The sequence below is a fragment of the Euleptes europaea genome, chromosome 2, assembly GCF_029931775.1.
Source record: "Euleptes europaea isolate rEulEur1 chromosome 2, rEulEur1.hap1, whole genome shotgun sequence".
Lineage (NCBI taxonomy): Eukaryota > Metazoa > Chordata > Lepidosauria > Squamata > Sphaerodactylidae > Euleptes > Euleptes europaea.
The window spans coordinates 114,313,558-114,336,419 of NC_079313.1; the positions used below are offsets into that span (position 1 = coordinate 114,313,558).

Here is a 22,862-nt window from a genome sequence, read left to right on the forward strand (position 1 = left end):
TGTTTTTGTTTTGTTTTTAATTCTCCCACTGCTTCTCAGAGGGGCAGTGGGGCTTGCCATTGGGAATGCTGCTGCCATAGCAGGAGGCCTGACAAGTAGGGTTACCAGGTCCCTCTTTGCTACCGACGGGAGGTTTTTGGGGTGGAGCCTGAGGAGGGCGGGGTTTGGGGAGAGGAGAGATTTCAAGGCCATAGAGTCCAATTGCCAAAGTGGCCATTTTCTCCAGGTGAACTGATCTCTATCGGCTGGAGATCCATTGTAGTAGCAAGAGATCTCCAGCTAGTACCTGGAGGTTGGCAACCCTACTGATAAGCCTACCCAACAGTCTGCTGCTGCACACAAGTCTTGGCCTTTGTTAAATCTTGCAGAACCTCACCAGATATTTTCTCTTTATTCAGAAAACACTGCCAGCCTCTTGGGAATTTGTCACCTTGGAATTGAATGATGAAGCTGCTACACATTGCTGCTTTTCTTTTGCTGGTCTTTACTGCATTAGAAGCCCGACCAAAACTTTTAGGTAAGTTATCAGCCAAACCTGTGCATGTCAGTACATGCAGGTTGGATCTGTCTTATACAGATTTGACTAGAAGTTTTGAAATTCCTTAAAAGTCTGTACATCTGTTTGTGTTTACATCCCCCGTTCTGTTCTAATTCTAAGTGTTCGGGTATTTCCAAGAGCAGCAATTCAATATTGAGGCTCTTCAGAATGTCCTCATCCAGCAGCAACAGTTCATAGTTCATAGTTTAAATTCATAACAAACAGCAGTAAGTAAATCTCAAGAAGCAATATACACACACATACACATTATATAGATATAGATCAGATATCTTTGTTCGTGTATGTATATTGGGGTTGCCAGGTCCCTCTTTGCCACCGGCAGGAGGCTTTTGTGGCAGAGCCTGAGGAGGGCGGGGTTTGGGGAGGGACTTCAAGGTCATAGAGTCCAATTGCCAAAGTGGCCATTTTCTCCAGGTGAACTGGTCTCTATTGGCTGGAGATCAGTTGTAATAGCAGGAGATCTCCAGCTAGTACCTGGAGGCTGGCAACCCATATGTGTGTGTGTGTGTATATATATATCACACATTAATGAGATGAATTGACTCTGTAAAGGAAGCCACGGCCCTCAGTTTGCAAGACCTGAGCAAAGCTGTTAACAATAGGACATTTTGGAGGGCATTGATTCATAGGATTACCTGAGTTGGAAGCGACTCGACGGCTCTTAACACACACACATATATATACATTAACCAGAAGGAATAATGTTCTATCTAGCAGCAACAAATAAATGCTTATGAATCAATAAATGTTTAAATTATTCAAATTATTGTCCCACAGCAACAGTTTATTATTTGAATTCTTAACAAGCAGCAATTGATCAATTTTTCTAATTGATCAATTTTTCTAGTTGACTACAGCAACATCAGCACATCAGCAGTAGATAGATGATTCAGTTCTTATAGAGCATCTAGCAGTAACTATGCAAGTCTTCATCTGACTTCCAATCACAAAATTCCCATTCTCCATTCAGCAATTCGCAGCACCACACAATGGTTACTTAGCTCTTTATTTATATATAACCATTAGTCTCTGAAGCCGACAGCAGGAAAATTCTTTAGTGCAATCCGTTAAGTAAGATGTCTAGTCCCAACCTACGCCCTTGTTGTTTATGATAGTTCTGAATACTTGCTGCTGTCTTAAAGGGTCCTTAACCAGTCAAGTCAAAAAAAATTCAAACATTTACACATACCCAGTGCTGAGTTCCTTGTTGTGGTCATTTGTTAAGTGCCACATTAAGAGTGTTGCTTAATGCACCACTAAAAGGGCTCCAGGTTCTCTGTAGCCTGCCTCCTCCTGACAAAGGAGAGAAGATGCAGGTGAGCTGGGGGCCAAGCAGACAGATGCTAGCAGGAAATCTGCTCCCCGATAGTGCAGGGAAGCAAGGCGCACAAATCCTGGGTCTCCCACCCCGTGACCACATTGACTTGTTTACAAGTGAAAAGAACCAGGGACCTTTTCCAGAATTGTTTAAAAATTGTTAAACCAAGTCTTTACCTTTTCCTCTTCCAGGAGCAAAGTGTAAGACAGGCCCGCTGGACATTGTCTTTGTGATTGACAGCTCACGCAGTGTACGTCCCTTTGAATTCGAAACAATGCGGCGCTTCATGATTGACATCATTAACAACCTGGAGATAGGGATCAACGCCACCAGGGTCGGAGTGATCCAGTATTCTAGCCAGGTCCAGAACGTCTTCTCCCTCAAGACCTTCTTCAACCGGGCGGACATGGAGAAAGCCATCAATGGCATTGTCCCGTTGGCCCAAGGCACCATGACGGGGCTGGCCATCCAGTATGCCATGAACGTGGCCTTTACCACGCAGGAGGGGGCACGACCGCTACACAAAAAGATCCCCCGGGTGGCTGTGATTGTAACAGATGGGCGGCCCCAAGACCGTGTGACGGACGTGGCTGCTCAGGCGCGAGCAGCAGGCATTGAAATCTATGCCGTGGGTGTGCAGCGCGCAGACATGAACTCTTTGCGGGCCATGGCCACACCTCCGCTGGAAGAGCATGTCTTCTTGGTGGAGTCTTTTGACCTCATCCAACAATTCGGCAAGCAGTTCCAGGATAAGTTGTGTGGTGAGTGTTGGGGACAAAGCCACCCCCCTCCCCAGATGCATGTTCAGAAATTCAAGTGGTTTAAGTGTAGTTGATTCTCATGTTGACCATGACTTGCCTGGTTGTGGGAAGTCCAAGTCATTGCCCACCTGTTGAAGAATATTGTTTGGATGATATCAGATGCTGTAGGGTTGTAATGATAAATTCTTGCGACAAAGTTCTGTAACGGCAGATATAATGTTAAAAAGGTCCTTCGCTGTGGCGTGAACCCCCCTTTCTCCTGGCTTTGCAGTTCAATTGGCAAACATATCGACAAACTGAATGTTGATTCAGTGGCTTGGATCCACTGGCAGTGTCTGCACACAAAAGTGTGTTATGTCTGTGGAGTATGTAATTTCCTCACCTCCCTGTTCCACTAAAGCCCATAATGCTACTCCTAGGGGTCAGGGAACCCTGAGGAACAAAATGAGGGGGGCGAAGTCTGCCACAGGAGACATGAATTGACTAAAATTGGTCCCATTCCATCCATGGAAATCCTTTGTGGGATCCAACCCAGTGTATGTTTATTTGTTTGTTTGCTTACTTTCTCTATGCTTCTGGCAATGCCTACCTTTTAAAATATTTTTGTGTCAGCTCTACATATTTGTTAACTATTTTAACTGGATTTTTAATGGTGGACAAATCTGCTCTGGGGACTGAGGATAAAATTTCTTGGTCACTTTATGAGTACTAGCCAGTCAGTACTGGACATAACCAGCTTCTGCTATCAACCCTGGAAGCATATATTTTTCAGAGCTCGACGGTGGAGAAGTAGTAGTACTGAGCCCAGAGAGGCATTTCCCAAATGGTCACACTATCTTAAAAAACGTGACATTTTTATTTACTCTGAGAATCTGTTTTCATGTTTATCATGACTATGAATTCCTGTTTACAGTTGCCAACTTGCATCTTACAGGTGTCGATATGTGCACAGAATTGGACCACGGCTGCCAGCATACTTGTGTCAGTATCCCTGGCTCTTTTTATTGTCAGTGCAACCCGGGATACAAGCTCAACGCTGACAAAAAGACATGCTCCAGTAAGGATACCATTTCCTAACTTAACAGGTCGTGTCAGTCAGCCAGGTACTAGGGCATACACACATAATAATTATCCTAGTTCCTAAACCTAGTTTACAATAAAATTGCACATAGAGTGGGTTAAGAAGTTTACTATATTTATGTAAACTAAGGAAAGATGTTAGGAAAGATGCTCAAAAATCAGCAATCTGCAGAACTAGTGCCAGTATTGAAAACAATTTGGTTCTTGCTAGAGCAAGGGTCCCCAACATGGTAACCCGTGAGTGCCATGGCACCCACCCTGCCCCTTTTTCGTGCCCGCCAAGGGTTTTTAGGAAGTGGGTGGGGCTAGATAGGGCTTTTGCCCAGCAAGGCTTCTGATTGACTATTGGAGATTTGATTGGCTGTGCAAATTTTTAAAAATGTTGCTTTGGCAGCAACTGCCACCACAGCACAAGGATCTACGCTGTGTTGCTGAAGTTAAGCTGTGGCAACCATTTTGTGGCTGGCTCCACCTCCTGCGACAGCCATTTTGTGGCTGCGTCAACCATGCTGTGTCAGAATTCCAAATGTGCCAGCAGGTTCAAATAGGTTGGGGACCCCTGTAGACAATTCTACACCGTGCAGATATCCCTGTGCCAAAAAATCGGTGCTGGGGATGAGGGAGACCAGAAATGGATGGATGTATCCCGGGGAAACCACACAAAACGATGTATCCGTAAGTGAAAAATCCTGTCCTGATGATTCAGACTCTCCTTCTTGACTTCATGGTGATGCATAGGATGGAGTTCCTGGTCCTTTCTCGACAATATGGGTTTTTAGGTGCACCCTTGTCAGAGTACACCTAAAATGTACAGTACAAATGTGGCATTTGTAGGGTTGCCAGCTCTGGGCTGGGAAATACCTGGAGATTTTGGGGGCAGAGCATGAGGAGGGCGGGGTTTGGAGAGAGAAGGGGCTTCAATGCCATAGAGTCCAATTGCCAAAGTGGACATTTTCTCCAGGTGAACTGATCTCTAACGGCTGGAGATCAGTTGTAATAGCGGGAGATCTCCAGTCACCACCTAGAGGTTCGCAACCATAGGCATTTGGGAGCACATGTTTCATAAAAGTAGCCTAAAAGTAGGAGAACTGAGCTTGACTTTGGCTTTCTGTCAACTACAAATAGCTGGTCTTGAGTCCCTTGTTAGCAATGGCAGCAGTAGGTTGTGCAAGACTTATCCTGCTTGCCTTGGTATCAGGCCCAGATGATGTTATTCTTTCCCTTCTGTAGTCATCGATGCCTGTGCTGATGGGAGACATGGCTGTGAGCATCAGTGTGTCAGTTCTCTTGGCTCCTACTCTTGTCGCTGCCGGACAGGCTACTACCTCAACCAGGACAAAAAGACGTGTACTAGTAAGTGACTTCATTCTGTTTTATTACCTCAGCACTGATCGTCCTCGTTGATCTTTGTTCTACAGGATGACCAACATGTGGGCTCTTGGTACAGAATATAAACCAGACCCTCACTCCCTCCCCCCACCAACCATGGCTCCTTTCCTCCCTGACCCCAATTACAGCAGAGTCCAACTTTTTGGTCTTTCTTTCTTTCTTTCTTTCTTTCTTTCTTTCTTTCTTTCTTTCTTTCTTTCTTTCTTTCTTTCTTTCTTTCTTTCATTCATTCATTCATTCATTCATTCATTCATTCATTCATTTTATTTCTTACACTTTTATTACGCCCTCCCCAGCCAAAGACTGTGTTCAGGGCGGCTCACAAAATGGCTACACAAAATGAAACAGAATAAAAACATTAAAACAGCATTAAAACAGCCCGAAATTCTAATATCAAGATATCCAGTGGCGCCACTATAAATACCTGGCTGCAGCCAGGTGGACAGATAGACAATACCCCCAAAATGGTATCAAACAAAAATGGGGGGAGAAGTCAGCAGTGAGGGGAAGAAAACCAGGGAGGCCGATATTTCGAAAGGAACCGTAGTTGGCCCCACCAAAGAATTGTTGCTTCATTTTGTCCGGTTCTCCGCCACACAGAATATGGATCACCACAGAAGCCCCTGCGATATTTCAAGGGGCCTGTGGACCAACTGGGAGGCATGCTTGGAGAAGACAGAAGAGCTCAACTCTTTTGTGCTGGGTTTCCTTCACTGCTGCGGAAATGTTTTTCTCCTCACAATGACCCAGGTTAGGCAAGCTCGATGTTACTAACATAGAAGTCCTGAGCAGGTGGGGGAAAGCTGGACTGAGGATGCTTGCAGCTAACTGGGCCTGGGTTAGGTGAGGCAGGAAAAGAGCTCCAAACCTAAGGGAAAGCCCCGAGACTGCATATAAAGGGATAAGATGTCCCTAATAGCTGGAAAACATAAATAAAATAAACTTACCTGAGTCATTGGTGAGGACGGGCATGGAGGAGGCACTGAGTTGAGGGCAATCCTGCCCCCTGGCTTGATCAGGAGGGAGATGTAGTCATAATCCTGACAGAAGGATATTTAAGACCATTATTATTATTATTTTGTGCCATCAAGGCACATCTGATTTACGGCGACCCCTTAGGGGTTTTAAGGCAAGAGACGCTCAGAGGTGGTTTGCCATTGCCTGACTGCATCATGACTCCAGTGTTCCTTGGAGGTTGCCCATCCAAATGCTAACCAGGGCCGACCCTGCTTAGCTTCTGAGATCTGATGAGATCAGGCTAGCCTGGGGCTATCCAGGTCAGGGAAGACCATTATAACAGAAGCTATATAATTTTTATTTATTATTTACTTCATTTATACCCCACCTTTCTCCCCAATGGGGACCCAAAGCAGCTTACATCGTACTCCTTTCCAGTGTGACCTTAATAGCATTGTTTTTGCTCTCTTGCTCTTTCAGTGATCAATTACTGCAACTTCGGTAACCACAGTTGCCAGCACGAATGCGTTAGCATCCTGAATGGGTTCTATTGCCGCTGTCGTGATGGTTACACCCTGCAGGCTGATGGCAAGGCATGTCAGGGTAAGTAATAGTGTGGCAAAGTCTGGCACGGAGCTGGGGGGAGGAGCACCTGGGGCAGGGGGAAGGGAGGGGGTGTTCCACGTCCATGTGCACACGCTGGAGCCAGGCACTGGTGGCCCAGGGGCTGTCGCTGCGACATTGCTACTGCTCGCCCAGCCCCTGGCCTCGCACACAGCTGCTATAGGCACAGTGTGGGTGATGAGGAAGGGCAGGCGGCTACATGCTGGGCAGCGGTGCGTGCACCTGCCAGGCCACAGGTGGACAGCTGCACCTGTGCTGCAGTGGCAGCACTCCTCTTCTCCATACCCGCACCGGCGCCCCCGGATGTTCCAACTGCCTTCATTTTGGGCAGTGCAAGTCCCACAATCATTCTGAAGCTGGTGGCCAATTTTGTAATGCCTGGCTTTATTTGCTAACAAGTTATGTCTGCCACAAATAGACCACTTTAACTTCTCCTGCAAAAGGGTGTGTGTGTGTGGAGATAACCCATGCCAGGATGTTCCAATTCCTATAATTTTTGTCACTGCAACTCCTAACATCATTTGTAAATGGGTGGCCAGTTCTGAGGCTCTTAGCTTTATGTTCTGGTGAGTTACGCCTGCCAAAAACAGAGAACCTTTGCTTCTATTTCAAATTGAGCAGGGACATAAACTTGGCCAGTATTTTCTGACTCTCTTAATTCTTGGCACTGCTGTTCCCATCGTTACCTTGAACCTGGTGGCCAGTTTTTAAATTCTTAGCTTCTGATGAGGTATGCCTGCTACCTTTGCTTCCATTGCTTCTGGAGATAACCTGGACCGGGATGTCCTGATTCCCTTCAGTTTTGGCACTGCAGCTCATGTCATCATGCTGAACTTGGCAGCTGGTTTTCATATTCCAAGCCTTATTTTCTGATGAATTATGCCTGCCCAAAACAACTATAGTTTCCAGTACAAACAGCAGGGGGTTAGGGGGTTACGGACATTATGTGAGCCGAGATGTTCTGATTGCCTTTATCTTTGGTACTGCAACTTCCATGACCATCCTGAAACCAGTGGCCAGTTTTAAAACTCCTAGCTTTTATGACTAAACTGAGGCTGTCGTATTTTGGTCACATTATGAGAAGGCAAGAGTCACTAGAAAAGACAGTCATGCTAGGAAAAGTTGAGGGCAGCAGGAAAAGAGGAAGACCCAACAAGAGATGGATTGACTCAATAAAGGAAGCCACAGCCCTCAATTTGCAAGATCTGAGCAAGGCTGTCAAAGACAGGACATTTTGGAGGACGTTTACTCATAGGGTCGCAATGAGTCGGAAGCGACTTGACGGCACTTAACACACACACAGCTTTTATTTCCTGATTAGTTATGTGCACCACAGAAGGATGGACAGACCAATCTTTTTATTATAGATTTTGTTGGAAGTGAAGGACTTTGCGCTGTCTCTTAACCTCAGACTCCAGAGGGGGACAAGACTAGTGAGTCAGAGAGATAAAGGGGACAAAACACTGGGGCATCCTTTCTCTACTGACCTATCCCTTTGATATGTAGATTGCTACTCTTAGGGAAACTTCCTTCCTTCCTGCTTCTTCCTCACCTCCTCACACACACTGGCACTCTTCTCCATCTTGCCACCATGAGGGAAGGACGCATGTCCTGGATCGCCCTCCATCCAAGTTAGTTAGAATAGATAGGCAACTATACTTTACTCTAGCCTATCCAGAAATGGATTTCCTAAAATAAATGAAGTATATTAGTTAAATAGACAAAAGGCTCCTAGCAGTTTTGTTCCTGGCACACACAGAGGTTTGGATGGGCTTCTCTGCACACAACAGCCTTTGTGCACTCTGCTAATTTAACAGGGATTTGGGCATAACAAAGCCCTCACAATCCAACAGATTTTGCAGAGTTGGGATGTTCTAAAAAAGAGACAACCAATGGAATTGTGACACTCTGTCTTGACTAATGGGCATATGGTCCCTCTTGGGATGTGCTTGAACACGATGTGATCTACAGGGTTGGTGAAATGATGTTTGCGATTTGCGTTTCAGCCAGTGACCTCTGCAATAGCGTAGAGCATGGATGTGAGTTTAAATGCGTCAGTACCTCAGGCTCTTACCACTGCGTTTGCCCAGAGGGTCAGCAGCTCCAGTCAGATAAGAAGACATGTAACAGTGAGTATCAGAGAAGGTGCCTATTATGGCATGCTCTGGAACATGGCTCTTCCGTGAACCCTAAACTGTGGTCAGTAAGGGCATCTCTGGAAGCCCTATCTCCATGGGTTATTCCAAACAAATGAGTGGTAGTGGGGGTCTTCAGATCCTGACCAACCACCTTTCCTAACCTATGTTAGGTGGATTGGCCCTGTAATTTACTGGGAAAGTTCCTGGTGGCAGCAAGCGAAGCCAAGCCCTGGCAGTTCTGGCTTGCTGCAGGGGCCTGGGCCCAGCCAACAACAAGGCAATAAGAGAGCCTACACCAATCATAGAGCCAGTGTGGTGTAGTGGTTCAGAGCGGCGGACTCCAATCTGGAGAACCGGGTTCGACTCCCCATTCCTCCACATGAAGCCTGCTGGGTGACCTTGGGCCAGTCACAGTTCTCTCAGAACTCTCTCAGTCCATGAGGAGGCAGGGCATGGCAGACCACCTCCAAACGTCTCTTGCCTTGAAAACCCTACGGGATCACCCTAAGTTAGATATGACTTGATGGCACTTTCCACCACCACCACACTAACCGTCACCACCACTGGGTGGATCTGTGTTGAGTTGCCAGTACTGTGGGGCTACCAGTACTACAGTGGCAGTTCTGTTCCTAGGTTGTTCTGACATTCCAGACCACCTCAATTTTTAAACCTGAACATATATTCTGAGATTTTTTAAAAATGTGAATAGGAAGGCAACAATCATTTAGTAACAGTGTCACATGATTGGATATGGAGAATATGGATATGTTACTTATTTGATACTACTGTCATGTGGCTTCAAAGAAAACATGGCAGGGTCCTTCTGCATGAAGATGGGATGTCTATGGAAAGCAGAATAAAAAAGGTGGCTCTCAGGTGGAGAAACATCTTTCCCAATGGGTGCTTCCTGAGGTAACTGAAGATGTTGGGGATTACACCTGGGACTGTTTGTATGCCAAGAAAGTATACTTCAGTGAGACACAGCCTGTCCTTCATTTTGAGATGTGTGGAAAAGCAGCAATATCTGGGAATCATTTTGACTTGCTATCACCAAACATCTGAGAAAGAGGGGCGAGGATTTGGGAGAGAATTTTCAGGCTTGTGGAGCAGGGATCCTCCAACCTAGGTAGCACCACTTGGGAATTTGATGGTGTTGGCCTGTTCTTAATAATGTTGCTATGGTTCTTTTTGAAGGCAAAGCCAATGGGGTCTCCATTCACCTCCTCTTTCTCCCTGGTCTCTAGAGTGCAAAACGGGTCACATTGATTTGGTGCTGGTGATCGATGGCTCCAAGAGCGTCCGGCCCCAGAACTTTGAGCTGGTGAAGCAGTTTGTAAACCAGATTGTGGACTTCCTGGATGTGTCCCCTCATGGCACCCGAGTGGGGTTGGTCCAGTACTCCAGCCGTGTCCGCACAGAGTTCCCCCTCCACCAATACACGACTGCAGAAGATGTCAAGAAGGCAGTGCGGAGAGTGCAGTACATGGAAAAGGGCACCATGACCGGGCTGGCCCTCAAACACATGTTGGAGCACAGCTTCTCTGAGGCAGAAGGGGCTAGACCTCTCTCCCAGAATGTCCCCAGGATTGGCCTGGTCTTCACTGATGGGCGCTCTCAAGATGATATCTCAGAGTGGGCCAGGAGAGCAAAGGAATCAGGTGAGGGTTCAGTAGGAAGACTGGGGGTGTGGGTATGGAAACTTGTGCATGTTGGGGAGCCTTATTCATAGCTGTACACCTCTACTAGTGGCTGATCCCTGCCACGATCCTTGAAAACTAGCCCATAAAGCATCTTCATAAGCCGTTTGTGGCAGAAGGGGAAAATAAATGAACCAATAGTCGTTGAAGTCTCCTTGCTTGGTTTGGAGGCATTTTTACTTGCCACAGGTAACGAGGCTAGAGATTATTTACAAGCCTGGTGTAAATGCAAATTAGAAAAACAAACAACTCAACCACTCAACAAAAATAGTAACATAGGGATCATTTGTGTTAATGAAGGCATAGTCATTGAGCCAGAATTTAAAAACTAATTACTTTAAATGCAGCCATGGCCCAGCATTCAATAATCTGGTCTTTATATTACTGAAGCTAAATTACTTGCCAATTGTTGTCCTCAAATATCATTTCGGTGTTGGGAAAAAAAAACCTTTATTCCACCTTTTTTTTAAAAAAAGCTCAGAGTGGCTTGCATGGAAACCTCACCTAGGGTGTTACCGCATTATGTATTCCCAGCGATGTATTAAGAGTTTGAAAATGTTATAAAAAATACTGTTCACACTTTGTTTGGCCCCTTTAGCTGTGAAGACGTCTTCCAACCATTTTTTAGCCATGGCATCCAAAAACCCTTTTAAAGTGATGTTTTTAATAACATTTTCAAACTCTTAATACATCGCTGGGAATACATAATGCAGTAACCCCCCCAATCTTCCTGTGAGGCACTGGTCTGGTACATACCTGTTTAGTGTCTAAAATAAATAGGATGTTTCCTGACCATCCACTGAGGCAGTAGCTACACTACAGCTTTATATTGGCTTTACATGCCTGTTTAACTATTGTGAATTCCTTCAAGAATCATGGGAGTTGTATATTGATGAAGGTACTGACTATTGGCCTGTGCACTAATTCCATTCCTCCCATTGCTGTTCCAACTTTCTAGGAAGTAAAACCAGCGTCAGCTCACTCAAGGGCATTTTCTGTAGCTTTACTGACACGAGGGTTGCCAGCCTCCAGGTGAGGCCTGGATATCTCCTGGAATTATAACTGATCTCCAGATGACAGAGACCAGCTTTCCTGGAGAAAATGGTTGTTTCAGAGGGTGGCCTGTATGGCATTATAACCCACTGAGTTCCCTCCATTCTCTGCAGAGATGAATTATTTAAGTCTATGGTGCAGCTCTGCCTTAAACCCTCTGTAAGCAAACATATCTAGAAGGATAGCATCTGGCATGTCAATAGTTTAGACACTACATGCACTGATTTCAGTGCACACAGAAAGGGAGCATGCATGGGCATGTGAGCCCCACACCCATCTATGTGTGATAACTGGGTAGTGAGTATGGTGTCTGCCTGCATACAAAGTCTACACATGTAGGCTTTGTCACTATGATCCAGAACATTTTAAAAAGCAGAAATTTTAATCACAAGGACAGAATGAATTCATGTACAGTTTGCACTAGGGATGCTGATGATGTGAAATTCGCAGTGAGCCGGTTCGCCAGGCAAACAGTCCATGTTCAGCAGCTATAATCACCCATGAACCACGCCTCAGATCTGTTTGGCTCACCAACATCTGGTATGAACAACTATTGGACATGTTCGTGGCTGCACAATAACTGTGGTGGTGGAATTCTGTTTCCTTGTGGTGGTAGAGTTTCCTTTCCTTGCCTTGCAGATGATTTTGCATCTGCACAGAAAGTGAAATCAGTTGTCTCCCCAGGTCATGGATAGTCAGATCCAGTATTAAATGATGTGGGAGGGGGACTGTACTTTCCACAATACTGTGCAAAAATGTGCATGCATAAAATAACTCATATAATATGGCTTTAAACGAGCACCAAACGGGTAAGGCTTTTTAAACACATGGTGTTTATAATTGATTTGTTCACTTTGAATTCACAATGATATGTGAGGGGGTAGGAAACTAAAAATCTCACCAGGTTGTATGAGAACATCCATGTGTGAAACACTGCCAGTTGCATTTCTGGAATATGTGAAAAGTAACCCATCAGTCTCAGACTTCCAAACGAATGATGAAAATTCAGTGCCCTGTTCGGAGTCGGCGAATAGAACATGAGCCAGAAAAGCAGGGGTTGAACACATGAACACATGAAGCTGCCTTATACTGAATCAGACCCTGGGTCCATCAAAGTCAGTATTGTCTACTCAGACCGGCAGCGGTTCTCCAGGGTCTCAGGCAGGGGTCGTTCACATCATCTACCTGCCTCGTCCCTTTAACTGGAGATGCCGGGGATTGAACCTGGGACCTTCTGCATGCCAAGCAGAGGCTCTACCACTGAGCCACGGTCCCTCTCCCAAGTGTCCCTAGTTTGTACATGCATAGATGACAGGCTGACAACCCAACAGTTGTGCGGAAAGCAGGACCGGAGCCCGCATATATGTGCCCACTCCCCCTCTATGCACACTGAAACCAATGGGTGTCATTTGAAGAGGATTAGGGTCTGCCTTTAATGATGGGGACTGTCCAGAACTCCTCCACTGTTGGCAAGTGAAGCAAAAGCTTTGCTAGAGCATGCCAGCCCAATGAGCCATCTCACAGTTTCTGGACAGTGTCAGGAATTTGTGGCTAATTAGTGAATTCTCTGATTTCCTGCTGTTATTGCCAGAGGGAAAATGCATAGACTCTCAGGTTACATTGCCTAGAAAAAAATCGAGGCCACTATGCTGCTTTCCAGGGATGAGGATAAGTGATGGTAAAAGCAGCCCTTCTGATCTCATCCCAGAAGAATAGAGGCAGCTTGGGTTTTGCGGTCAAACTTTAAAAAATAAAAGGGGGGTAACAGAAAGGGTTCATCCTTTGCCAGTGTTATGTCTGGGATCTCTCGCTTGCTTATCAGCCAAACTGTGTTTCTCTGTTATTCAGTCATCTGGATCCAGACTTCCAGTTTGGACCTGACCAACCTATTGAGGCGTGAGATGAAAAATAGACCAGATCAAAGCAGGCACTTACTGCTTTATCCTGCATTGTCCCTTCTACAGCCATCTCTTCTCTTGTATCATAATCCAGTTAATTGCCTAGATTCAGGATATGCACTTGAGGGGCTCAGTTCAGAGACTTTGGGTTGATTCAGATATGCATATCGAGCCAGGCCCACTGCAACTCCCTCCCTCACAATTTCAGCTTCTCTTTGCAACCCAGGTGATAGATGTGGGGTGCATCAACAGTGGCATAACATCCAAATCGCAAGATGTCATAGTTCCACTATACACTGCATTGGTCAGGCCGCACATGGAGTACTGTGTGCAGTTCTAGAGGCCTCACTTCAAAAAGGATGCAGACAGAATCGAGCAGATGTGATGAGGATCGAGGAGAGTGATGAGGATAATTTGGGGCCAGAAGACCAAGCCCTATGAGGGAAGGCTGAGGGAGTTGGGAATGCTCAGTCTAGAGAAGAGGAGATTGAGGGGGAACATGATTGCTCTCTTTAAGTATCTGAAGGGCTGTCACTTAGAGGAGGGCAGAGAGTTGTTCCTGTTGGCAGCAGATAGGACTCGCAATGGTGGGTTTAAATTAGGAATGGGGTATTAGGAAAAAGTTTTTTACAGTAAGAGTTGTTCGACAGTGGAAGCAGCTATCTAGGGAGGTGGTGGGCTCCCCCTCACTGGCAGTCTTTAAGCAGAGGCTGGACAAGCACTTGTCAGGGATGCTGTAGGCTGATCCTGCATTAAGCTGGGGGTTGGACTAGATGGCCTGTATGGCCCCTTCCAACTCTATGATCCTATAATCTATGATTCTGTGTACAGGCTAGCAAATTGAATATTGATTCAGGAGTCAGTTTTTCCCTTACTTTTGTATGTCAGGGAGGCTGTCCCCCCTTTTGCCAATTTTTATAATGCTAGATTCATATTTCGTCAATATACACCATTGTCGCCCTCCCCATTTTTTAAAAATATTTTTTTAAGTTGAAACAATTGCTCAAGAAAGGTATGTTAGTGGATGACACTTCTGTTATAGGCTATCAACACTGTCCTCAGTCAGAAGTGCTTTTCCTTTACCTCAGTCCTGCAAAGAAGTTGTACATACGAATGTGACTGAGTGCGCGTGACTGCTGACCTGTACATCTAGAAATCCTTCATGAGAGAGTAGTCACTGAGGCGAAATCTGATCAATACATCTGTTCCCATTCGTATTAAGGGTGGAGGTAAAGATCTCTGCTCATCATAGAGCCAGTATCATTGGCTCTTTAGTTCTTTTTTGCATCTTCCTTGGCTTACGTTAATAAGTAGGGGCTTAGATGTTCCAATAGGAGCCCTGTGGCGCAGAGTGGTAAGCTGCAGTACTGCAGTCCAAAGCTTTGCTCACGACCTGAGTTCGATCCCAACGGCTCAAGGTTGATTCAGCCTTCCATCCTTCAGAGGTCAGTAAAATGAGGACTCAGCTTGCTGGGGGTAAAGGGAAGATGACTGGGGAAGGCACTGGCAAACCACCCCGCAAACAAAGTCTGCCTAGAAAATGTCAGGATGTGACATCACCCCATGGGTCAAGAATGACCCGGTGCTTGCACAGGGGACCTTTACCTTTTATTTAGATGTTCCAACTCAGGATGGATTCTCCTTCTAAACCAGCATCTAGGGGTGTGAGGATCATCCTAGTGCCATTATTGTTGTATTTGTGCCTGCTGCCTATATTTCAAACTTTGCTGTCAGTATCTTCCTGCAATGCGTATTATTAATACCATTCCAGAACACTGGAGTGTTAACTGAAGTCCAAACACTATTGGCTGGCCAGATGCCCATCCAGCAGAGATGTAAATTTTGGTCTATTGTATCTTGCTGCCTCTGCAGGAATTGTCATGTTTGCAGTTGGTGTTGGCAAAGCCGTTGAGAGCGAACTGAGAGAAATTGCCTCTGAGCCAGTGGATCAGCACTTCTCCTACTCGGCAGATTTTAACACCATGACTCACATCGTCGAAAATCTCAAACTCAATATTTGTCCCGGTAAGTGATTTGCAAGTTTGGGGCGATACATTTCAAGATTTGCACAATGTGTTGTAGCAAATCCCATCATGTGTAGGTTGTTCAGTGTATACACAATTCTCTACCCTTCACCAGCAAGTATTCCATGTCCCTGTTTTTTAGCGCTAAACTTGGTATCCTCCTACAAGAAGATGCTAAAATTACTGTGGTCTCCCTTCTCCCTGTGAAGAAGATATAGAAGGCAAAGCCAATATGATGCTATAGAAAATTTCCTTTGTTCCATATCCTTTTTTTTAGTAGTTAATTGGGCATATATAATGTCTCCTTCTTATAAGACTTGGTAGAATGTAGTAGTTGTCTTATTATTAAGGACCATTAAGTGAATCAAATATTTTGCAGCATATCTAATTTTAGCTCCTGCCTTTCTTTCTCCTCTAATCTTTTATCTAGCTTTTGAAAAGTAAATGTACAATTTGATTGTACTTGTGTCTACCTACTCAGGCAGATACCTAGATTCTTATTTTATTTATTTAGAGTAACTGGCCCAAGGTCACCCAGCAAGCTTCCTTGGCAAAGTGGGGACTTGAACCTGGATCTCCCAGGTCCTAGCCTGATGTTCTAACACTACACCATAGTAGATGTGTATATGAGCGTAGTTTTCTATGGGGCTAGCATGCCAGATGTATGCTGGAACATGCCCACCCAAGGGTGTTTATATGTATACCTGCTCCAGATCTGAGCACATCTGCTATTCCCTTCTCATCAGACCTGTCCTGTTACATTCATATTACACATGGAGAACAACATTTCTGTCACCAAATATCTTTTAAAGTCTACCCCCCCACACACACACCTGCTGAAATGGCTTGGCGTTACAGTGCCCATAAGAGTTAGGCCTTACAGGAAAAACTACACATAAGACTTCATTCACCTTACAGCAGCGCTATTATTTAGTTTATCTCCTGTAGCGATACTATTGGGAATTCCTCTGTGGAGAATAGTTGTTAATTGACTATATTTTTATCTTGTTTTTCAGCCAAAATTGGCTCTCAGAGAGGTTTGCAGCTGTTAAACAACTCTGAAACAGTTAAATGCAGTATAAATATTTTGTGAGGAGGGGACTGTCTGCTGAGCTGAATCCCGGCATTACAGAAGGATTCTTGTCTACTTCCTGGCCTTCCTCTGATGGCTTCTCCAGTGGAAGCAGATGTGCTCACAACTGGAGCTAGTTCTAGGCACAGTGGAGGGTATATGGCTCTTCCCTGCCAGAGGTGAACGGAACCAATGCATTTTAAATTGCATTGACTTATTTCAGTTGGTTCTCTTGGCTTACAAGGTGTTTGAATTTCATCTATGCCTGTCAGAAAGAACATTGCACATTGCGTAGTGTCCCACTTAAAGCCAGGAAATAGACTGAAGAAGCAAAGAATTATTTTGTTGAATTCTCTCAGGGTATAATTGTAGTCCTTGGGCCTCTTTTCCCATGGAGAGCAAACTAGGCACAAGGTAACTGTAGTCCCCTGTGCAAGCATCAGGTCATTCCTGACCCATGGGATCATGTCACATCCCGACGTTTACTAGGCAGACTTTGTTTACAGGGTGGTTTGCCAGTGCCTTCCCCAGTCATCTTCCCTTCACCCCCAGCAAGCTGGGTACTCATTTTACCGACCTCAGAAGGATGGAAGGCTGAGTCAACCTTGAGCCGGCTACCTGAAACCAACTTCCATTGGGATCAAACTCAGGTTGTGAGCAGAGCTTGGACTGCAGTACTGCAGCTTACCACTCTGCTCCATGGGGCTCTTGGAGAGCTAACTACCTTCCAATATAACTTGGTCTTGAATTAGCTGACTCTTTCTAGGCACTGCACAGAGGTGAACTTCAAAGAAAAGATTGCCTCGCATCAGCTCAGAGAAGGTTCTCCATGGAGTCAAGGGCCTTTGGTGGCACTGGAAACTGATGGTGGACCATCGCTAATGTTTCTAATGGTTTGTTTTGATATTTCAGAGGAGGGCAAAGGGGAAACTGAATTCCGTAACCCATGTGAATGTGAGGCCCTTGTGCAGTTCCAGACAAACACTCTTGCAATCCTGGAAGATCTCACTGAAAAACATATCCTTTTTGATGTAACCTGCATAAAGCAATGGGATACAGGAGTCAGGCTGAACAGGAATGTCGCTATGATTCATGTTTGTTTGGATTTTAGGTTTCATATCTGGAGGTGCCAGGGGTAATACCCTGGGGTATTATGGGGCCTAGTTTCACAATGAATTGGACATTTAAAAAACCCAAACATTTTGTAAACTGCTCAGAATCAGACAATTTGAAGTGTATGAAGCAGGTACTGAGTTCTTTCCAAGCAGAGCCTTAATTACTGGCTGAGACGGCAACATTTTCAGATGGGACCCAGCCAGTCTGTAGTGCAGGGGAGGAGGGTTCTAACTGGTCCCTGAACCGCTTGGCCTGCTGGGATTCTGTTCCTCCCTCCACTGAAGAAGTTGGCTGTGACTATCTTCAATTACTTGCTCCTCAGTAAACACCTTGCCATGCTCACCTTCACCATAACTAATGGGGATTTTATTAAACCAGAGGTTTACCTGAAAACAACCCCCCTTTCTTTCAGTGAGAACTGTCCTGTTACAACTCCTGTCTGCGCCACAACGAATTTGTTTACTTTATTTATATCCCGCCTTTCTCCCCATTGAGGACCCAAAGCGACTTACATCATTCTCCTCTCTTCCATTTTATCCTCAAATGGCCCTGTGAGGCAAGTTGGGCTGAGAGTATGTGACTGGCCCAAGGTGCACCCAGTAAACTTCTAGGGCAGAGAGGGGATTCGAACCTGGGTTTACCCAGATCCTAGTCTGACACTTTAATGAATGTCGGTCACTCTGGATCAGACCAATGGTCCATCTTGTCTTGTTTACACAACCACAAGTCCTCAAAATGCCTACAAGCAGGGCACAGATATGTCTTCCTTTGTTGCCCCCCCCCCCAGCACTGGTATTCATAGACTTACTGCATCTGAACGTGGAGGCTCCTTTCAGTCAATAGAACTAGTAGCCATTGATAGACGTATCTTTCATGAATTTGTCTAATTCCCTTTTAAAGCCAACTAAATGAATGGCCAGTTGCTACATCCTGTGTGTCCGTGAATTCCACAAGTGAATTCCTCTTTTTAGTGAGGAAGTATCTACCTTTTTGTCTGTCCTGAATCCACTGCCCATCAGTTTCATTGGATGCCTACTTACCATTAGGACAAAAGGAGGGAAAGTTCTCTCTAACAAGTTCTTCCACTCAATAATTCCAGAGGTTTAATTGCAGAAGCAATGTGTTCCAGCAAAACTGAAGAGTCTTGGGACACCTTAAAGGCTAAGGCAGAAATAAAATAGAACACTTGATCCCAAAGGAAGTATCATAAAAGGATCAAGATTCTACAGAAAGTAAAAAAAAGGTCTTCCGTTATTAGATTGTATTCTGGAGTTCACCTTTAAGTGTCCATTATGTGGAAGAAACCCAATTGCTCCCAAAAGGTGGGGTGGTTCTGACAGACTTGAGTTATGTTGGTTCCTCTCCTTTGCCTGGCATGGAGAGGAGCTGGCATTGTTATGGAGAGTGGATCTGCTTTCTCCAAAATTCACTTTTTTTTAGATATAGCCATTGATTACTCATTTTCTCTTTCAAAAGAGGAATTTCTCCTTCATTTCTCTTTGCAGTTTTCTGTGACACTACATCTGTGCCCTTTTGTAAATTTAGCTCTTGCAAGGGTTTTTTCTCTCTCCACACCATGGGGTGGTGTTCTAGCAGGAGGACAGGAAGGTTTGAGAAGACACTGCCTGCCTCTGAGTATCTGCAGAGTGAAATTGTGAAGAGCCTCCCTTCCTGCCCCTCTTCAGATTTTTTTCATCAAAAAGGAATTGATTCAAAACAGAGTCCAGATTCCTAATAAGAGGGAAAGTAATGTATTGTTGGATTTCAGGGAGAAATTGGGTAAAGAGGGATTAAGCGAATTTCTCTTGACCGCACTAAAAGGAGTTATCCTTCTGGCAAACTTAATGCAAGAAAGGGCCCTGGTTGGTGATTCTGAAGAAATATTCAATTGGTCTCTAAGGAGGCATAGGTTTGCCAGCTCTAGGCTGGGAAATACCTGGATATTTGGGGGATGGAGCTTGGGGAAGGCGTGGTTTGGGGAGAGGAGGAACTTCAATGGGGTATAATGCCATAGAGTCCACCTTCCAAAGTGGCCATTTTGTCCAGCTGAGCTGATCTCTTTCACCTGGAGATCAGTTGTAATAGTGGGAGATCTCCAGCCACCACCTGGAGCTTGGCAACCCTAAGGGGACATTGTAAAAGGGTCAATGTTCCACAGAAAGCAGAAGGCCCTTCCAAACAAAGGGTAGATGGTGAACACATGAATACATGAAGCTGCCTTATACTGAATCAGACCCTTGGTCCATCAAAGTCAGTACTGTCTACTCTGACAGGCAGTGGCTTTCCAGGGTCTCAGGCGGAGCTCTTTCACATCACCTACTTGCCTAGTCCCTTTAACTGGAGATGCCAGGGATTGAACCTGGGACCTTCTGCATGCCGAGCAGATACTCTGCCACTGAGCCACAGCCCCTTCCCTATTGGTGGTCATTTAATGGTGGTCATTTAATGCTTGTGAATAGGGCTGTTGAAAAAAAATTCAGTAAAGTTTGGCTTCGGCAAAATTCGGCCCTTTTAAATTCGGGCCGTGCCGAAGTCTGAACTCCCCCGCTTCGGATCCCTGAAATTCGGGCAAGATCTGGAGTTTGGGGGGAAATTCGCCCCCACCCGCGCGCCTTCAGGGGGCTTCCCTGAAGCCGGGCGGGGGGCCCTTTAAACAGATCTGCGCCTCCCAGCTGGGAGCTCCCAGCTGGGAGGCACAGATCTGTTTAAAGGGCCCCCCGCCTGGCTTCAGGGAAGCCCCCTGAAGGCACGGGCGGCTCTTTAAACAGATCTGTGCCTCCCAGCTGGGAGGCACAGATCTGTTTAAAGGCCCCCCCGCCCGGCTTCAGCGGGGGGCTCTTTAAACAGATCTGCGCCTCCCAGCTGTTAGGCGCAGATCTGTTCCCCCGGCGCGCCTTCAGGGAAGCCCGTTAAGACGCGCGGGGGGGGGGAGCCAAACCCCAAATTTGCTGAATTTATTCGCCGAACCCCCAAAGTCAGCAAATTCGGCTCCCCCCGTTTCCTGCCTTTTAAAAATTCAGTTCATCCCGAATCGGAAACCGCCGAATCGGGGGAAATTCGGCAGATTTCGACAGCCCTACTTGTGAATAATCCAAGCATCTCTTTCCCATATTCCATTATGCTTGGATTGTACAACCATGGCCTTTAGGACCCTTTCCATGTGCAGTAAACGTTCATCTGATAATATTGGTTTCCTTAATGTAACCACTCTCTCAGATGACTGCCAGACTTGACCAGCTGGAAAACCAGATTGCTGGCAAAAAGTGATCACAATGAGCAGCCTCCCAAGAGTCGGGGTTCAGACACATCCTCTAGCTCATCGTTGGCATTCCTAGACCTGTTGTAAATGGCTGTCTGTTCTTATATCACAGGATCCTGGGGGAGGGGAAACCTCTCCCTTCTTCCTTGGCTGAAAAACAGAACAACACTTCATGACGGAATAATATTTTCCTTTGCCTGGAACGGGCAGTAGGGCTGAGCTGTGGGTTCATCCCAAACAAGTGGACATTTTAGGAAATCAACATGAAGTGGGGCCTACAGCATCTTCAAGAGCTACTGGGATTGGTCGACATTAATGGAATCTGCCCTGAAGCTTCATGACAAACCCAAGAACACCAGAGAGTAAAATGCCTTGCTAGAAAAGAGAGTCCCTTCTTATTGAGTTCTCTTTAGGCCCGGAAGCATCTCATGTTCTTGTGCAGAAGTGTGATATCTCCCTTGTATCCCTAACTGTGAATGGCAGTGCCTGCAGCGGCTTTAACTGCAGCTTTTTGCTTAAGTCGCACACAAATTCAGTATCTGATTTTTAAGCGAAAATATAATTTAAAAATTGTCTATAAATCCCCCCACCTCCCAAAAAAACACCCTGCAAAATTTCTGATTGGAACTTTTCTCCCCAACACCGGCCTGACTTTGACAGTATTGATGGAGAATTTGTCATTTATTCTGTTATTTTTATCAAATAGTTTTTTAAAAGAAAAAATCTATATATGTGTGTTTGTATATATCTTTCTTTCTGAAAGCAGGGCAGTCCTATTTTTTAAACCAACGTCTTTTTTATTGTATGTAAATTTTTATCTCAAATAAACTTGCTGAAGATTTCTAAAAACACTTCTCTTTCCAGTGGGGCCTTGAAAAAATGACATTAATTTTATTTATTTGTTTGTTTAGTTATTTACACTGTTTGTAGGCTGCCATTCTCACCAAGACTCAAGGCAGATTACACAGTGCAAGACAATACAGTCGACGTGATGGGGCATACACTAAACGAGGAGTCCCCAACCTTTGAAGCCTGTGGGCACGTGGAATTCTGACACAGGGTGGTGGGGACAGCTAGATATGGCTGCCACAGGAGGAGGATCCAGCCACAAAATGGCTGCCCCATCAGGTGGAGCCACACACAGAGGAAGCCTGGGTGCTGGGATGAAGAGTGGTAATTTACAAAATACACTGGGAAAGCAGAGTGAGAGAGAATAAAACCAGCACTGTGGTGCTCGAAAAGGCTAAAGGTCCAAGTAGGCTGCGTCATGACATGTTCTTCAGAACCACCTACCCCAAACAAATCTGCTGTTCTTCAGAGGCCCTGCTGCGAGTACACCCACCCACTCCTTGGGTGGGAGGTCAGGAGACACAGATCCTTCTCATTAGGGCTTCCCAGACTGTAGATTCCATCTTGATGGAGATTCGTGACATGTTGACTTCTCCATGGTGTCTTTAAAGTTGGAAAGGACTAGTGTTTGTTCCTTGTTTTCTTATTGTTTAATCAAACTTTTATTTTTTTAAGCCTATCACCGGGGCAGGCAAGGAATATCCCACAGTGTAACAGATATATCAACTCCTTTCTTCCATTTGGCCCTCTCAGGGATAACACTGATGATGGTGCTACATATCATATTGAGTCAGCCATGGGTTTTTTTCCAGCACCACACAATCTCACACTGCTATTTTGTGGTAACTCACCCCTCAGTGTCTGAGATCTTGGTGGCTTATTGCTGGTCTATAAAGTTATGTTGTCTGCTTGGGCTAGACATAAGCTTGGCATTACCCCCCTCCCTCATTTTCAGCTTGCCAGAGAGCCTGATCCTTTTATGCATGGCTGTTTCCCTCGCGGTCACCCCTCCAGCAACTTTGGATCTTTGTTTTGATTTTGCATGCTGTTTCCGAAATCAGAGGTCGC

The 22,862-nt window shown here is 45.4% G+C and overlaps 1 protein-coding gene across 1 annotated transcript; it reads left to right on the forward strand.

The window, feature by feature from the left end:
• The first annotated feature begins 395 nt into the window (after window positions 1-395).
• MATN4 (matrilin 4) lies at window positions 396-21,241 on the forward strand. The gene is made up of 10 exons (XM_056844965.1): window positions 396-517; window positions 2,069-2,638; window positions 3,573-3,695; window positions 4,949-5,071; window positions 6,545-6,667; window positions 8,695-8,817; window positions 10,071-10,484; window positions 15,347-15,499; window positions 17,483-17,587; window positions 20,895-21,241. Exons 1-10 carry the CDS (start codon window positions 442-444, stop codon window positions 20,951-20,953), a joined length of 1,869 nt encoding a protein of 622 aa, XP_056700943.1. The 5' UTR covers window positions 396-441; the 3' UTR covers window positions 20,954-21,241.
• Window positions 21,242-22,862: the final 1,621 nt, after the last annotated feature.

Bases quoted from the DNA above. Each gene is read 5' to 3' on its own strand.
- MATN4 (XM_056844965.1), top strand. From the start codon at position 442: ATGATGAAGCTGCTACACATTGCTGCTTTTCTTTTGCTGGTCTTTACT. The intron at 518-2,068 runs GTAAGTTATCAG...TTCCTCTTCCAG, and splicing joins AGCCCGACCAAAACTTTTAG to GAGCAAAGTGTAAGACAGGC. The intron at 17,588-20,894 runs ATATCCTTTTTG...TAATGTAACCAC, and splicing joins GGAAGATCTCACTGAAAAAC to TCTCTCAGATGACTGCCAGA.